General features: G+C 51.2%; 1 protein-coding gene across 6 annotated transcripts in view; it reads left to right on the forward strand.

Annotated features, from left to right (window-relative positions):
* Nucleotides 1-17,479, forward strand: part of PLEKHA2 (pleckstrin homology domain containing A2) — a 79,949-nt gene that overhangs the window by 11,583 nt on the left and 50,887 nt on the right. Inside the window, exons 1-2 of one of the 6 annotated variants that reach the window (XM_059049238.2) lie at nt 2,545-2,732; nt 13,856-14,019. In XM_059049238.2, coding sequence (XP_058905221.1) covers nt 13,879-14,019 — 141 coding nt within the window. In that variant the 5' untranslated portion in view covers nt 2,545-2,732; nt 13,856-13,878. Of the gene's footprint in view, nt 1-2,544; nt 2,733-2,977; nt 3,100-4,669; nt 4,926-11,706; nt 11,765-12,479; nt 12,501-13,855; nt 14,020-17,479 lie in introns of those variants that run through there. The other 5 variants (XM_067022416.1, XM_067022417.1, XM_067022418.1 and 2 more) reach the window with 5 other exon arrangements.

Genomic DNA, 17,479 nt, shown 5'->3' on the forward strand with positions numbered 1-17,479 from the left:
CTGTTTAAATTCTTAGGTTCTGGACCAGTAGTCTCCATCTTTATGGAAAGGTTCCCATATCAATACTAGAAGATCCTGGGGGTAGTCAACTCTGGGTTCCAGAAACACCTCTGCCACTAACCAGCTGCAAAACCTTCAGCAAATTGTTGAACCTCATCTTGCACTGATACAACAGGGGACTGAGATAGCTGATGTGAAAGGCCCTTTTTGACATTCCTTTCCCAATAAGCAGAGTCACATTTTCAGACATCCGGGCTGTTTATTGCACTGAAAAAAATGAATGCATAAAATCAGTCAATGGAAATACTTTCAAAATGTGTCGGAGATGGCAAAAGGACCACAGCAGGGCTCAGACTCAATGGACACTCTGTGCCACTACGGGAGGGGGTGGCGGGAGTCGTCTGAGGAAACAGCAGAAATACAGGAGTCAGAGAAGAAATTGTAGTCTAAGTGGGGCCAGGTCCTGGCTAGCGACAAATGTGGCAGCGCACACACACACACGCGCACACACACACACACACACACGTCTTGTTCCTCTAAAAGTTGGTAGTACTTTGTCACTCTGTGCCATTTTCATGGCATTTCCAGGAGGGACACAAGGCTGCGTCAACCTTCTAGTAACACTTGCATCCTCTCAACGAGCTTTGCGTCTCAGGCATCCAATACAGTAGTGCTCAGGAAATATTTGTGGCTCTGTGACTGAGTAACTCAGGCAGGCCCCACAGGGACTAGAGTTTTATGGGTTTTAATATGAACCATACCATGGAATCTGAGACTCTTTACCTCATGGCTCATACTGGAAACCATCCGTTCCAGTCGGATTTGCTGGGAGCTGGATGGAATTTTGTTCCATTTCACCCTGAAAACCATAATCTAATTTTTAAATTCAAAAACATTTACATAGCACCTACTTCACGTTCAGCAGTAATCCAAACACTCTACAAATGTTATCTCATTCACTCTTTGTAAGCATCCAGATGTAGAAAATAAGGCACGGAAAGGTTGTCACTTGCTCTGGGATCAAAGCTAATAAGCACCACAGCTGGGATTCAAACCCAGGCCATCTGGTTCCAGAGTATATGCTCTGCCTGAAATTTATGTGAGTGGCAAAAAATCTTCATGAGCAGATAGAAAAAAAAAAAAAAATGACGTTGATGTATTTCTTTCAAAGGAAATGCTTTTTTTCTTGTGTCCTCCTTTCCTTCCTCATTCAAAGCAAAATGTTCTAAAGCAAACAGTCTTTTTTCACACCTGAGAGAGTGGGTCGGTTCATTTTTGCTTTGGCAATCAAAATGGAAGAGGAAATTTGTGTGGTTTCATCACTGGTGCTTTCGGGGTGTGTGCTGGTCCTACCTTCCTCCCGGCTCGTCGGGCTGCCCCCCCCCCCTTCCCCCAGGCTTTGCTGCCTCAGGTCCTGGACACTTTTTAACAGTCTGCCTTTCCCCTTCCAACACTGGGATGTGGACCAGCCTTTCCCGAAATCCCGTCCATCCACACTTTGAGCCTCAAGGGTCTTCTTCGGCCCTCCCCTGCGTCAAAGCCTTGTAACTAGGACTCGGACCTTATCAACTACATTTGCACCAAAATCCCCAAGAATCGCAGCTCCTGGTCGGTCCTCCATCCCAGGGTGAATCCATTACGGTTCTGTGTTTCGAATGTTATGTGCCTGGCTGCATGTACATTGAAATATCTATCTCCTAACGTGGGAGGCCGGCGTCAGAACCTGACAGACGAGCCATTGATAACTGCGACCCAGGGCAAATTCCTTAACGTCTCTGAGTCTCGGTTTCCTCATCGTGAAGGGGATTGATACCCATAGGGTTGCAGCGTGGATCAAATGCGATAACGCAGAGGCTGCACCGGCACCGACAGTTCTCTTAGGTTCCTCTTGGCAGTATTACTTAATACCTGCTGCTTGTCTGTTTCCCATTTTTCCCCAGAGCTCCCTCCCGCTCCGAGGGCTGGAAGGGCGTCTTTGCGCCACGCTCTGAAAAAGTCCCTATACAGCCGTTAGAACTTACGACCCCCCTGGGCTCCTGGGGCACAGGCATGGCAACCCGGGAGAATCTGAGATGCTTCCTTCGACGCTAACCCTAAACCCCGATGGCTGAAGGCTCCGGGTCCGGGGAAGGCCCGGCTGAAGTCGCTGGAGCGGGGTGGGGGAGGAGGTGGGTGCTTTGGGAAGAAGAAACGGGGTAAAGAGTGAGCCCACGGGCCGGCTCGTCTCCCTGTTTCTAGGATGCCCTCATCCCCGGGCCCCTTTCCCACTCGGACACCTGCTGCCCGGGGCCGGCGTCGGAAGCAGGGCCTCCCCCGGCGCGGCCGCCCGCCTGGGCGAGGTGGTCCCGGCGCGCAGCCTCGGGGGCCGCCTCCGGGCGCCCCGCCCCCGCCGGGTCCGCGCAGCCCGCGCGCCCGGCCGCGCCCCCTCCCAGCCCGCGGCGCCCCGGCACCCCTCTCCGCCCCCGGCGGGCTCGGCGGAGCATTGTACTCACATCCGGGGCTGGGTTTTGCTTTAATGCGAAACGTAATTAACCCGGAAAAAAGAGCCGAGGGACAAGAGAGAAGGAGGGAGGAGGGGAGGAGAGGGGGGAGAGGAGCGAGAGGCGCGAGAGACCCCGAGAGTTTGGCGGCGACAGACATCCCCCGAGAGCGACGGCCCGCGGGGCCCCAGAGGCGCTTCCCAGCCCGATGTAACCCACGCACCCTGCCCGAGCCCGGCCCTGCGCGGCGGGGTAAGTGGGGCGCCCGCGCTGGCCCGGGAGCGGCGCGGCGCCGAGGGGCGCGGGGGGGGGGTGTCTCCCCACTGCGGGCCGAGGGGAGGTCGCCACCGTCCCCCGGCCGCCTCCGGTGGCCCCCGGCAAGCCCTCAGGGCAGCCCCTCCTCCGGCCCTCAGGAGCGCCCGGGGTGGCCCAGGTCGCCGCCGCCAGGGGTCGGGCTGCGGGGTGGGGCCGCGGGCAGGGTGGGGGCGGGTGTTCTGCGGATCTGCGTTTTCTCACGTTTGCAGCGGCGAAACTTCTCCGCGGGTTCGGGCGCTTGGGGCCCCGGCTCGGCCACGACTGCCCGGGCAGCGGGTAGGGGAGACGAGCAGAGAACGTGCAGGCAAGTCCCCGGGGGCACGGATGGGGCCGTGGAGACTCATCTTTCTCTTCCCCTATTACCTTATTCCGTGGCAGGCCTAGAAGGCTCCTGAGGGAGAACCCTCCCTTCCCTCTGGGCACAGCCCGGGCCCCTCGGGCTTTTGGAACTACGGGTTCTGGGGTGACTTAAAGGAAACTGTCCTAAAATGCAGATTTGGTGCCAGGTTGGGAAAGCACTCGAGGAGAGCTGTTTGTCTGTCTGTCTCACGAACTTCTTCCTCACCTTACACGCTTCCCTCTTCTGCACCAGTTCTGAAGACTGCTATTTCATCTAATTAAAAAATAATAATAATAAATAAAGAGGAAAGGGAAAAGAGAGGCCTTGTAGGAACGAAAAGTGTGAGAGGAGGCGCGGCAGGGCCACCTCACTGGGGGCGGACCCATCTCCTCCCCAGGCCAGCCCTGACCCCCAGCCTCTCGCTGTATGGTTTCCTTGCTACTTGGTGAATCTTCCCCTTCTAACTCCTTCGCCCGCCACCCGCCCCGTCTTTCTTTAGGACTCCAAACGGGGATTTTCACAGGAGAGTAACCCGCAGAGAAGGGGAGGGGACAGGCATTCTACCGGGACGCCAGCGGTGACACCCCCCGAGGCATCTCGGTCCTCTGAGTGGTGGTTGCGCTTGGGCTGAAGTTCCAAAATTGTACTTCTGTTTTCTTAAGATATCTAAGTCAATCTCCTTTTTCCTCCTTTCTGGAGCTTCATCATTTTTCTTTGTTTGGTGGCAAAGCCTTCAGAAACAGTAAAGCCAAAGATCTTGAAAGAATCGAAGTGTTTGTTTTCTATTTCAGTTGCATTCAGCTGACATTTATTGGGTAAATAAGACACGAAAGGCAGTGATGAACAAAATGTAGCCTCTGTCTTCAGGGAGCTTACCATCTGATGGAGGACACGGGCGGTACACCAGGACCTAGGACACAATGCGGATTGCTAAAATAGAGATCCAGCATGCTTTGAGAAGCCAGAGGAAGCTTTTAAAAAGCCTCCTCATCCTTTCGTATATTAGCCATCTCCATTGTGTGCCACTTGAACGCAGGTGACTTTTGCCATAGCTTGCAGTCTAGACTCTGTGGCCAGCCTGGTGTATGACATCTATTAGGTGCTAAGTAAACGTTTCTTGAATGAATGAGCGAGCGACTGCAAGCACATGAATTGTTTGCCCCCATCCAAATGGAAGAGAAGAGAGCAATGTGGCGGTGCCTCAGGCTGGTTTCAGCTGGTTCGTGAGGGTTTCCCTTGGCTGTTGCCTTTGGACCTAAGTATCCTTTCGCCCTCTTTGTAAGCCCCGCTTTTGACAAAGTGCCTATGGCACTCCTACTGATGGGAGCCTCGCTTGCTCACTTCACAGATGGCTAAGCACCTAGGTATGGATTGGGGAACCACCTGCCCTTCGGTGGCGTTTGCAAGTGCTTCTTTTCCCTTGTCGTCGCTGCTTGCTTCTCTCTTCTGTATAAGGAAGTAGGGCCTGCTGCAAATCCCATCGTGTCGTCGTAGTGTGCTGAACTGTAATTCAGCTCGGTGTTTTCCCCCCGAGGTTAAAATAAATCCTGGAGACATGCAGATTTTGGTCGGTGCCTACTTATGGAGAGATTCTGCAAAAATGGGAAGGGAGACTCATCAGCCCTATCAGCCAGCCAAGCCCCTCCGAGTGCCCTCCTGCCAGCTTGCCTGGTATTTGCTGAAAGTGCTGGATCACTAGGGAGCCGGGAGCAGCAGGGCCACGATCTCCGGATGTGCATGCAGCTGGCGCTTCACTGATCTGCGGTCTTCTTCGTGGGGCAGGTGGGCAGGTGGGTGATGCCCCTGTTAAAAGGCTGGAGCGCCTCAAATTAGATCTTGCCGTGGCCCCAGTGCAGTGAATATCTCTTCTGTTTCCCCGAAACTGTAGCAAATAGTTATTTTGGCCAAGGTAGTCGTGGAGCTTGGAAAAGATGATCTGGGTGCTGGGGCGTTGCACTGCTTGGCCTCTCCCCTCTTCCCACTGCTGCCTTACTTTCAGTTTTCCACGTGTCTTAGCGAGCTGGAGAGGACTCCGGCAATCCAATCTGTTAGGCTTTGGAAAGGAAGGAAGCAGAGCAAATATTATAGTGTGACAGTCTACGGCAAGAGCAGAATCCCAGCCCTGCCTGATATAAGCCCATCATTGAGCCAGGGAATTGGCCTGGGCAGGGAGATAGAGCTGCTGGGGGGCGGGAGGGATGGGCTCCCTTGCTTCACGTTCTGCACGGGCCTGTGGTTGCTGCAGTGGGACAGTTAATTGGAAGGCCCCGTTGACCTTTACTCCGAACCTTGGGCTGCCTTTCTGCCCCGCCAGCTGAGATAAAGAGGGAAGTCCCCTTCTCCCTGAGAAACACTGTGGTTAAAGTACAAAGGCAAGGGCTCGCCCTCCCGTCAGCTAGGACTCCCTTCTGGCCATCCATTTGCAGAGCGGATCTCTGCTGCTGTGATTCTCCCACGGGCCAAGCAGGAGGTGGCTCCAGAGACCCTTCCTTGGGCATCTGATCGCAGGCCTGGTTCTGTTACCTTTCAGGGTGGCCTGGCCGAGATGGAGTCGGTGGATCTCTTGGACTGTTTTTTTTAACCTTTTGGAGAATTTTCGAGATGAGAAATATGATGGTTCTTGGAGTAGATGGAAGAGTAAGGGCAGCTTATGCCTTTCCTTGTGAGGGATTCCAGCGTCACTGCCTTCCCAGCGGGATTTACTTATTGATATTTGAGGGGTGGAGACGGCCTGGCAGCTGCCTGCCCTGTTTTACCTAGTGGTGGGGGGGTCACGTACTACTCGTTAGGCACCACACACGCACATGTCTTAACAACAACAGTTACCCAGTGCTTAGTCTTTGCCAGACCTCCTCTTGAGCACTTTTCACACATTGTTTCCTTGAATCCACACAGCAGCCTTTGAAGTAGGTACAGCAATTCTCTCCGTTTTGCAAATGAGGAAACAGGCCCTGAAGAGTTTAGTAGAGTCTCTCTGACTCTAAAACCCATGCTCTTTCACTTCACTCCAGCACATCGGGTGGGTAGCTGAAATCAGCACGCCCTCTTCAATGGTCACATTGTTGAAAGAGTTTCATCACATGCTCTCAGACGGATCCTTGTCACCTGCACGTGCTCCGTGCCACACCTGGCCCCTCCTCCTTCCCTACATCCGGAGACGGGAGCACAGTGCCTTTAGACGGGCAGGCTCAGGCCATTTAGACTTTCCCCCAGCACTTTGCAAAAGGCTAGTGCGTAGGAGAAATAAGGATGCTTTCTTTTCATTCTCCTACTGCCCAGGTTTTAGTGGGTGAGAAGGTCAAGTTTTAAATGAAGATCAAGCTCTCCTGAGCTGCTACCAGTAAGAAGGTCTACGGTGAAACTGAATCGTAGAGCCTATAGTTACTGGATTCTGAAAGTGGGAGATCTGTTTTTATAGGCTATTTATAACCCCCGGGGCTTCTGCCTGTGCTGGTGAACTGTCTGGGGGAGGTGGTCTCAGGAGCCTTGAGTCAAGGGACAGGCCTTTGTTTCCTACCAGCTCTAACAACCACATTTTCTCTGAACATAGATGAGGCTGCTGTTCAGAGAGGTCATGAGTATTTAAAACATTTTTGCTGTTCTTGGCATCTTTGTTGGAGTGATATCAGTAGTCAGTCGTTCCTGCCTTTTCCTTAAAAAATTCCTCGAGTGTCTCTTGCCCTCCATTTAGAGTGCTGGGGTCCAGGGGGCATTGGGCACCTTCTCTTACCCTCCCCATTCCTGTGGATGTCTGCATTCCTGAGCCTGCTCTTCCGCTGGGAATGTGTTCTCAGTACATTCCCTTCTCTCTCACATTATTCTCCGGCCTCAGACTATTTGGAATGTGCTCTTATGACAGCTTCAGAATGCAGTGATATTATAACAGTAAGAAATAGATGTTCCCACATTTTGGAAGTTAGACTCTTTGGCCCAGTCTCAGAGCCGTGTTCTGAAATAGCCATGCTTGTGTTTTCTTGTTGTCGTTCTTGTGTTTTCACTGGGCCCTGGGCATTCGTGGGCCCTCCGCGATGCACCCTTATGTAGGCGGGGGATGGAAACAGAGGCGAACTCTCTGTTCGCATGGCCCATACGTTTTCTAACCTCCACACCCCAGTTCCTGTCTGCTTATTACAGTCTTCTCTGAGACCTCTGATGTCATTTCCCGATTAACTTTCTCCTGTAGAAATTTAGCAATTTCCTGTTGGTATCCCTCTCACTTACCACTGATGCTGCTGTCCCCACCTTCCACCTTCGAGGATGACAAGATAGCAGATGTATTCACTGCATCCCTGCCCTCCCCCCTATGTTAAGAAATGCCTTCCTGACTTTTTCCCTGGAGCAAAATCCCTGAAATTCCCTTTCCTACCAACGCCAAGTAACATGAAAGAAAAATATCCAAATTTAAAAATGGATTCTTTTTTTTTTTTTTTTTTTTTTTTGAGTTTTGAACTACCGGAGATTATAGTGCATTATTTCATCCCGGGGCCAATACCATTTAAGGCTTTATCTCTGTTACCACTTTCTTTCGTTTGTATTTACCTCAGAAGTATCAGGACGATCAGGCAGATGAATCGCCCTTATTTCACTCTACTTTTTCCTGTATCTTCAAGCCACATTAGAGATCTTAACAATAAGACGTCCAGTACAGTAAGCCAGACCTTTCATGACTTAACAGCCCTTTGGCTTTTCTTTAAAAAAAAACAAACAAACCTATTTATCCATCTTTTCGTTCATCTATCTAGACATTTAACTTAAAGACGTCAGTCCCATCTCCCCAGTTTCAAGAAGGAAAATTCCACTGGGGGGGGGGTGGTCTCTGTCGGGACCCCTGCTTCTGGGCGTGCTGTGTTGCAGGCTCTGTGACAGCAGAGGGAAAGGGGCAGTGACTCGGGTGTGAATCTTCAGTTGACCCCCAGGATGGGGGCTCCTCTTACGAAGACCAGAGAGCAAGCAACCAAACCCACAGAGGAAAGAAAGGAAGAGCCTCTCTGAGGGGAGGCTTCAGTAGGAAGTAAGAAACGCAACTAGATTGGAGGGTGCCAAAGCCCTCTGGGTAGGTACCTAGCTTTTAGGCAATTGTGATGGGTGGAACATGGCTTTATTAGATTTAAGACTTTGAAACACTAAGACGTCCCAAGAGCGCTATAATTTAGGCAAGGTTTTGCTTGTTTATGGACTCTGGAGAATTGAGAAATTTATTCTCAGCTTCAAAACTTATACGATGGGGATGGGGGTGTGTGTGGAGTTAAATAGCTTTCCCTCCTGCTAAATAAAGTAACATACATTTCCTGTAGAAAATTTGGAAAGTATGGAAAAAAATATAGTTGTAGATAAAATTCGCCCGTGACCCATAGATAATAACTGCTAATATTTTAGTGCCTGGATGTCAGTCTTTTTCTATCCAAATATAGAAATGTAAAAATAATACTTAGAGGACTGGGATCATATTCTAAATCATATTATTGTATCTTTAAAAAACTTTTGGGGAGGGCTTCCCTGGTGGCGCCGTGGTTGGGAGTCCGCCTGCTGATGCAGGGGACGTGGGTTCGTGCCCCGGTCCGGGGGGGATCCCACGTGCCGCCGAGCGGCTGGGCCTGCGCGTCCGGCGCTTGTGCTCCGCAACGGGAGTTTTTCCCTAATTCATTTAAAAATACTTGAAAACATAGCTATTTAAAGATTGTGCAACATTTCCTTATGTGAATGTCCTATCATTTATTTATTATTCCCTAATCATTTGGACATTCAGGGCATTTCCAACTTTGTGTCATTATAAATTCTGTTGCAGTTGCCATCATTTTATTTTAATCTGTATTTGCATCTTTGTTTATTTACTTGGATGGAATTCTAGAAGTAGAATTTCTGGGTCAAAGGATATGAATGTTTTTAGCTCTCTTGTTCCATACTGCCAAATTGCTTTCCAGAAAGCTTCATCCTGCTATCCCGGGTGTATAAGAATCCTAGGAAGTATCTTCAGGAGACAGCCTTCTTACTTTTCTTCCCCGCTAATGCCTCAGTCTCCCATGGGGACATGTTTTATTTTCTTAGGGTCTTGGTCCCAAGTTGTCTCTTGTATATTAATGAGCCTGATAAAGATGTCAGTTGTCTCAATTCCTAGGGGAGAATTTTATTCTTGGCTTGAATCTTCTCCAATGATGGAGGCTAAGGCACTGGAATGGGCTGTAGAGGAGATATTTGGGCCAGGGATGTTGCCCTGTGCCCTCTTCTCATTCAGTGGCGGGCAGCCATTGATTCTTTTCTCATGGGCTTCATCTCGTCAGCGGGCAAGTGTTGGCCAGGAATCCTGGGTTAGTTGACATTTAACCCATTTTCTGCTGCTGATCAGTGGGTAACTCCATGCAAAGTCCGCAAAGTCCCTTTCTTTCTAAAAGTTTCACTTTTGGGTATTCCCTGGGGGTCCAGTGGTTAGGACTCTGTGCTTCCACTGCAGGGAGCCCGGGTTTGATCCCTCTCTGGTGGTGGAGCTAAGATCCCGCAAGCCTCGCGGCCAAAAAAAAAAGTTTCACTTTTACCATCAATTAAATATTTAACATATTTTCATTTGCAGCACATACTTAGCAACTTATGTACTAAGGAAATATAGATGGTGTAAAATTTGCCTCTTTTCTATTTTACTTTTCATTAAGGTACATTATTTACTTATTTGAATTATTGAGACTATGTTTTGGTTTTGTTTGGGGTGTGTGTGTGTGTGTGTGTGTGAGAGAGAGAGAGAGAGAGAGAGAGAGGGAGAGAGGGAGGAGAGGGAGAGAAATTGATTGTGTGCACGCATAATTTTGATTTGCGTTTAACAAAGTCTAGGAAGGAATGTGAAGCAGGAAACCAACATGAAAAAATGTTCTGCCTCACTGGGCGTCATTATATATTTAAACTAGCCACAGTTTAAAATAATGAGAACATTCAAATGTATGTAAGATTATAGCAATGGTAACAATATATTGTTGGCTGCAGTGTAAACAGATGAAATACTTTTAGAAAGCAATTTTGTAATAAGTCTCAAGAGTTATAAAAGTTCATAACCTATGATCTAGTCTTATTACTACTTGGAATTTATGCTGTATCCATGTGTAAAAGAAGAAACAAAGTATAAAAAGATGAATTTTAGCATTAGAAAAATTGAATATCATCTGTCTAATCATGGAGAAATGGTTTAAGAAAATTATAGTAAATCTAGTCCAGTGATGTTATGCAACCATTAAAAACACTGATTATAAAGACTGTGTAGTAACATGGGACATGTTTATGGTATAATTTAAAGTTTTAAGAAGGTTGATTATGTGGACAGAAGCATGAAAAAGCATGCAAAAGTGAAAACACTTGGCTAGAGTGATTTTTTTTTTTTTTTAATGCCAGCATTGTTATATTGTGAATTTTGCACTAGAAACGGAAAACACTGGGGAGATTGCCATGCTTTGGAAAGACAGGGTGCTGAGTGCGGTGGACCGAGGTCCCTTCCTGCGCACAGAGTCTGTGCTCTTTGTCCTCCAAGTGTTGTGATGGCCTAGGAGCTCCTCGCTGGGTGGTATTGTTATGGAATTAGAGCGAAGGTGGAGGGGCCGGCCTGAGAGAGTACTGTCGGGTGCTCTGACCCAGCCAGAACACTTTGCATGCTGTCCCAGGAGATGGGCCGAGAGTCACCGTCCAGGGACCCAGGATACGGTGGGGGTGGGCATGGAGCAACTCCTGGGGCGGAGCAACTCCTGGGGCGCACCACCCGGTGTCACCCTCCCCCCAGTATTTTTACACTGTTAAAATGAAATTTAAGATAACAAGTGATTTTAAAGTCTAAAAGACAGGCTAGAACTGTATAACCGAGGAGTGTCATGCAAGTTGGAAAGGACATTTCGAAGAGGTGATAGACAGTATGTGTACGAGCCTCAGGGTGTCCTCCCCCTTATGGATCAGTTGCCGGCGCTTCCTTGTCTCCCCTCCCTGCCTGGTTTTCGGGGCTGGGGGGTGGGGTGGCGGAGTTCATGGCCTCTGAGGGGCCTCTCTGGGAAAAAGGGGAGGAGCCACCAGAGACTTGGATGGTGCTGGGGGGCAGGTTGAAGAAGCAGGGAGAGGGGAATGGGGGCCGGGGGCGGCTGGCTCTCCGTACCAGCAGCTGCTGGGACAAGGGGCGCACCCACGCGATGCGGACGCACCGTCAGAGGACCGGGCTCAGGACCTCGGGTTTGTGTGTCTGCGCCGTCTTTGGGTTGGTCGCTTCTGCGTGGGTGGGCTTGTTCGTTCTAACCACACTTCCGTGTGATGCTCGGTTCTCCTGCGGCCCATCCTACCCCCACCCACCTCCCACGCGCGGATGAGCCCTGTGACTCAGCTGCTTCTCAGGACATCTGAGCAGCTTTTTTTTCCTGGGCTAGAACCACAGTCAGGAGATGTGTAACCAGATTTCTTCTTTTTATCATCTTTCCTTTTGGTCCCCGAGGGTCCTCTCCCAGCATGCAAGTGGGAAGCCCCCTCTACAAGAGTAGACTGTTGGAGGATTGTGGAAACAGTGGCTTCTCTGGCCTCTGACCTGAGAAAAAGACAGGCCCCTTGGGCTGAAGAGGGGACGTTGGAAGGGCAGCGTGAAGTCCGATGCTGTGCTTCCCGGCTGCACCCAGAAACGGTTGGCTTTGTCATCCGCTGCAGTTTATACCCTTCCCCTCAGGGATGTCCCGGGGTGGCGACAGCGCTGAATCCCCCGGAGCGTCTGTCTCTGTGGCTGGGCTGGCACCGGGGGAATTTGCTGAGTTATCTTGGGGGTTGGGTGCACCCTCACTGCAGGGCTGGCCCAGCCTTTCCGGCTGGGACTCTTGATTTCCCCTGATACCCTGGGGGAAGCTGCATCCTTTCTCAGGGATTCGCTTCCTCCCCAACCAGCGCTGGGCCTCTCCCTCCCCATTTTTGACCCTATCCCTTGGCTTGAACCCATCTCTCTCCCTTTCCTGAACTCACATTGGCCAGTGGTGAGAAGGGAGCTGGGATGGAGGCTTCGTTCGGGGATCTGGCCACAGGGACCTCTGACCACGTGATGCACTGCGTGCAGGGGTGTCTCCCCCAGCCCTCACCCTCGGGGTCCTCCTCTCCCACTGTGCTGCTACTTCATTCTCCTCTGCCATCTTTTTAAACCTCCTCTTTCCACTTTTTCTCCTTTTCTCTCCTCCTCTTTTACTCCTTTCTAGCTGTGCTGTTTCCTCTGTGTCCTGTTTCCCTGCCTGCTTTCCTTTTTGTCCCCCTTCATCGCCCAGCGAGTCGCCGTGGGGTCCCCTGACCCGTCTCCCTCCCGACTGAGTCATCTGCCCCGTTGGGATTCTGCCTGACCTTACCTGGAATCAAGGGATTCACTGTTTCCTGGCATCCTGGTGTGTGAGCAGGGTATTTTTTTCTTGGGGCAGCGTCTCAGCACCGCAAGGCCCTGCCACCATCCACAGCCTTAGAATTCACCTCGTCTTGTGGGAATGTGTGTCTCTGCATGTGGGACTTTCCTCCTAGCCAGGAAGCCTGCGGGCGTGGCCTCTTGGTAGCTCAGGGGCTGACCCAGGGTCATGGTGCAGGGTACGGCCTAAGCCAGCCGCCTCTCAGCTGTGCTTAGTCATAGGCTCAGGGCCACGGCGGGCTTGGGTCACAGTGAATTTTTGCTTTGTTGGAGCCAAGCAGGACCAGGGGTGGGTTGGGTGTGTGGCGTCTGTCCTCGAAGGTCTGACTGTCACCTGGGGTTTTCTAACCCTTGGGCACCGTGTCCCACTTCTGCAGTGCAGTGTGCGTCCAGGTGGGGTGTAGCTGCCTGTTGGAGGGTGCTTTTCCTCTTGGGGAGGAGAACAGAACTCCTGCCTTTTCCTTGGGCTCTTCAGACAGACGGAAGGGAGCCGGGAGAGGGGAGGCCCGTCTGAGGGTGCGGATTGTCTCAAATCGCCGGACCCTCTTCTGCCATCAGGAAAGTGTCCAGGGTTCGGTTTTCTTCTGCCCCCTCGTTCCTTCGATTACAAGTGGCTTCTGGGAAACGGCAAAGCGAAGGAAGTGATCCTGGGGCTGAGGGGTGTGGCCCTGCCCCAGGCCCCAGGAACCCCTCGGATTTGATCACTTGGTACCTTCACGGAGCTGGAGGGGCTGCTCTTCACACCTGAATTCTCGACAGAGTTTATCCAGGTGTTTGCACTGGAGCTTAAATCCTTTCTGCAGTAGTTTCTTAGCATATAAAATTGGCTTATAATCTACAAGGCTCTTCTGAAGAGTGCTGATAATACCTAGTGTTTATGAATGCTTTACGTCTGCTACGTACTTAATTCTCACCAAAATCTGGTGTAGGTCCTATTATTATCCCCATTTTACAGACGCAGAAACTGAGGCATGGAAAGATTATATACAGTTTGTGGTCACACAAACATCAGTAAGTGACCAGAACTGGGATTTGAACCCAGGCCCCTGACCCAGAGTCTAGACTCACATCTTCCACGCGTGTGAAGTTCTGTAGTTCTCTGCCTGGCACGTAGTGGAGCCTCAGGAAAGTTAGTTGCGTTAATGGATTTTGGTTACTGTACATGGAACAGAGTTGACAGAAGTTTCCAGGGTCTGGTTGGGGTGGGACCTCTGGGGCCCTGGGGAAGGACACCAGTGGGAGAGGGTGCCAGCGTCCCTTCTGGCAGAGGGGAGTCAGGCCAGAGGGAGGCACCCGCTTAACTCTCCTTCTCACGGCCCCTCCCTCCCTCCTGCCACACAGGGTAATGTGAGCAGAGCCCAGGAATGCCTTATGTGGATCGGCAGAACCGAATCTGTGGGTTTCTGGACATCGAGGAGAATGAGAACAGTGGCAAGTTTCTGCGGAGGTACTTTATTCTGGACACACAGGCCAACTGCCTCCTCTGGTACATGGACAACCCCCAGGTGAGAGGTGGTATGGGAAGGGGAGGGGCGGCCGGCCGCCCATCACTGCCGGGGGGATGCACACAGGATTAGCCTCAGGGGCTCCCTGTCTCATGGGCAGCACAACCTGCTGCTCAGGGGGGAGGGAAGAACCCCACAAAGGCACGCCCGCGTGCGCACGCGCGCGCACACACACACACACACACACGCATACACGCACATACACGCATGCTCAGGAAACCATCCCAGATCTTAGCTGGAGGAGGAGGAAGCTCATCTCTCTCCTGCCCCTGGGGGTCTGGTGTCTTTTCTCAGGCCTAGGAATTTAACACTTGCAAAAGTCCGGCAGGGGCCAGCTGGGCCGGATGCAGGCTCTGAGGCATGGCTTGCTTCCTCTTACCTCTGTCAGGAGGGCAGCCTCGTGACCACTTCTGCCCTTCCAGTCTGGGGCTCCTGCCCAGCAGAGAACTGACCTGGTTCCCTGAAGTGGACAGAGGTTGGACCTGTTTGGCCTCCTGCTCAGGGAGTCATAGGATCCTGGGTGGGAGGTGACTTTGGGGGCCACCCAGTTTGTGACAGATGAGAAACTGAGGCTCACATTGGAGTTGACTTTGGCAAGGACGCAGCAGAACGGGGTGACTCGCTTGGCGTTTGGGGGCGTCAGGCGCGAAGACGGCCCCCGAGGCTTTACTGCTGTTCCCCGGGAGTCACCCCCAGTCTGGGAAAAAGTTGCTCTGCTTCTGATTTGGGATCTCAGGTCTTCTTTTCTGGAGCTGTGAGCGTTGTTTGCTGTTCCCTTCCTGCTGCCCTGGAGCAGTCTGGTGGCTCCCACACCCCTTCCCGCCCCAAGGCCTGGCATGGCCTGTGGACCCAGCAAGGTCGTGGGTCAGGGCCCTGTTGGGGCGGGAAGGGGTGTGGGCCGAGAGCTGGCTCTCGCTCAGAGACTTGGGCAGAGGAGAGTCTGAGTGTTGGGGGAGGGGTTTTGCTCTAAGAGGTGAAGTGGAAAAATTCCGGGTACTCACCCTCTAGAGGCCTTTGGCATTAGTCCTCTGGATTTGATGGCTGAGAGAAAATGCTACAAATACGGACAACGTACTCAGGTCACTGCCACTAATCACCTTCTCTGGGAAAGACTTAACCCTAAATAGAAGCCCCATGTTTCACCCCACATCCCTGGTTAACCCTTCTGTGGGCTGCTTTCACTTAACGTGCTGAGCGGGCAGAGTGAAACCTACACACAGACCCTCCCATCCTTGACGTACCTGGAATGCTCGCCTCTTACGATGTTTTGGTCTTGGGTTTGCCTTTGGGCTCTGCTGCATCATTTCCCCTCCATTGCTCTGCACGGGTGCCCACAGCTGGGTCAACACATCTCCTGTGAAAGGAAGTAGCATTTAAGGGGCTGCCTTCCCACTGTTGGAGGGATTGGAATCAAGTCTTCGTTGCCAGTACACTTGGCTTCTGATGGGCCAGGGCTGAGCCCCAGGCTGGGGTCTCTGGGTCTCATCTTTTCCCTTTTCTCCCTTTGTGTACCTTCTCCTGCTCACCGGCCTTATTAGCTCAGGTGTTTCGAATGGATTTTTGTCCTGATTTACCCGCTTAGTGCCATGCTCCCCGCCAGGACTGTTGTTAACCGAAATTCACACGCTTGGGGAATCCTGCCCGGCTTTTGCCAGCTCCCTCCCCTGAGAGTGGACCCTCCTTCACGCCCTGGGCTGAGAGTCTTGCTATGGGTGACGGATCACCCAGGACCACATCGCCACCGTCTCGGATCTCAACCCTTGCCAGTGCCCTGGATTTCCCTAGCTGTGTCCTGCCCTCTGATTTGGCTGTCCCTTGGTTCCAGAACCCGCACTTGCCTTGGGCCGCCTTGCTGGGATCTCTGGGCTCAGCCTCTGTGGCAGGTCGCACCCTGCCCAGGGCAGCCTCCTGCACCTCTCTGCCCCCTGAGCTGTCAGGATGCTCTTTGTTCTAGAGCCTTCTTTGAGTTTGAGTTACAAATAGAACTTGTGGTCCCTGCTTGAGATCCTTTACATTTTCCCTAGAAGCAGAGGTTTTAGCTGGCTTGGCAGATGCCTAAAAAAGGAGAGTCTTGCTGTGACATAGCAATAGTTCAGAACATTTTACTTCTTCTTCTTCAGTGGTTAGCTTAACTCTTTGTTGTGTTAATGCCAAACAGCCGTTCCAACTAAAGGGTAGATCTTTTTTGTAAGTTGTGACATGGTATTAGTGAGCATTTATTACTATGTGCCACACACTGTTCTAAAGACTTCATTGGTTTTTTTTTTTTTTTGAGTATATAAATGATTTTATTGCATAACAGTCAGTAGGCATTTTGGATACAATTACACTAACTTGGGACTTCCCTAGTGGCGCAGTGGTTAAGAATCTGCCTGCCGATGCAGGGGACACGGGTTTGATCTCTGGTCCGGGAAGATCCCACATGCCACAGAGCAGCTAAGCCCGTGTGCCACAACTACTGAGCCTGCGCTCTAGAGCCCGCGAGCCACAGCTACTGAAGCCTGTGCGCCTAGAGCCCGTGCTCTGAAACAAGAGAAGCCACCGCAATGAGAAGTCCGCGCACAGCAAAGAAGAGTAGTCCCCGTTCACCACAACCAGAGAAAGCCCACGTGCAGCAAAAAAGACCCAACGCAGCCAAAAATAAATAAATAAATAAATAAATAGATTTATTTTAAAAAAGAATTACTCTAACTTTAAGACTTTTTCACTTTTTCTAAATAAAACATTTAGAAAAATGTTTTTATTATCTCACTCTCTTATATTTTCATTTATTTATTTAATTTTTATTGGAATATAGTTGATTTACAATGTTGTGTTAGTTTCAGGTGTACAGCAAAGTGAATCAGTTATACATATGCATATATCCACTCTTGTTTTAGCTTCTTATCCCATATAAGCTCATTGGGTTTTCATTTCATTCCGACAGGTCTGGTTGGTAGGCATCATTATCCTCATTCTAAAGGTGAGGTGGGTGAAGCAGAGAGGGAAAGAAATTTGCCCATGGTTTTGTCATAAGAAAGTGACTGAGGGCTTCCCTGGTGGCGCAGTGGTTGAGAATCCGCCTGCCGATGCGGGGGACGCGGGTTCGTGCCCCGGTCCGGGAAGATCCCACGTGCCGCAGAGCAGCTGGGCCCGTGAGCCATGGCCGCTGAGCCTGCGCGTCCGGAGCCTGTGCTCCACGAAGGGAGGGGCCACAACAGTGAGAGGCCTGCGTACCGGGAAGAAAAAAAAAAAAAAAGAAAGTGACTGAGCTGGTATTCTAACCCTGGCCATCAGAATCCAGCTCGCCTGCTATTATTGCTGAGAATGAGACAGTCATCCTAATGCTGCTTGGGAGGAAGGAGAGCTCTCCTTCCTCCCAAGGAGAAGGAGAAGGAGAAGGAGAAGCTGAGGGACTCTCAGGGCTGGGAGGTCCTCTAGAGGGCATGTGCTCATCTGGCTTTTGATCCAAGTGTCCAGC

Source organism: Kogia breviceps, chromosome 20 (assembly GCF_026419965.1).
Source record: "Kogia breviceps isolate mKogBre1 chromosome 20, mKogBre1 haplotype 1, whole genome shotgun sequence".
NCBI lineage: Eukaryota > Metazoa > Chordata > Mammalia > Artiodactyla > Physeteridae > Kogia > Kogia breviceps.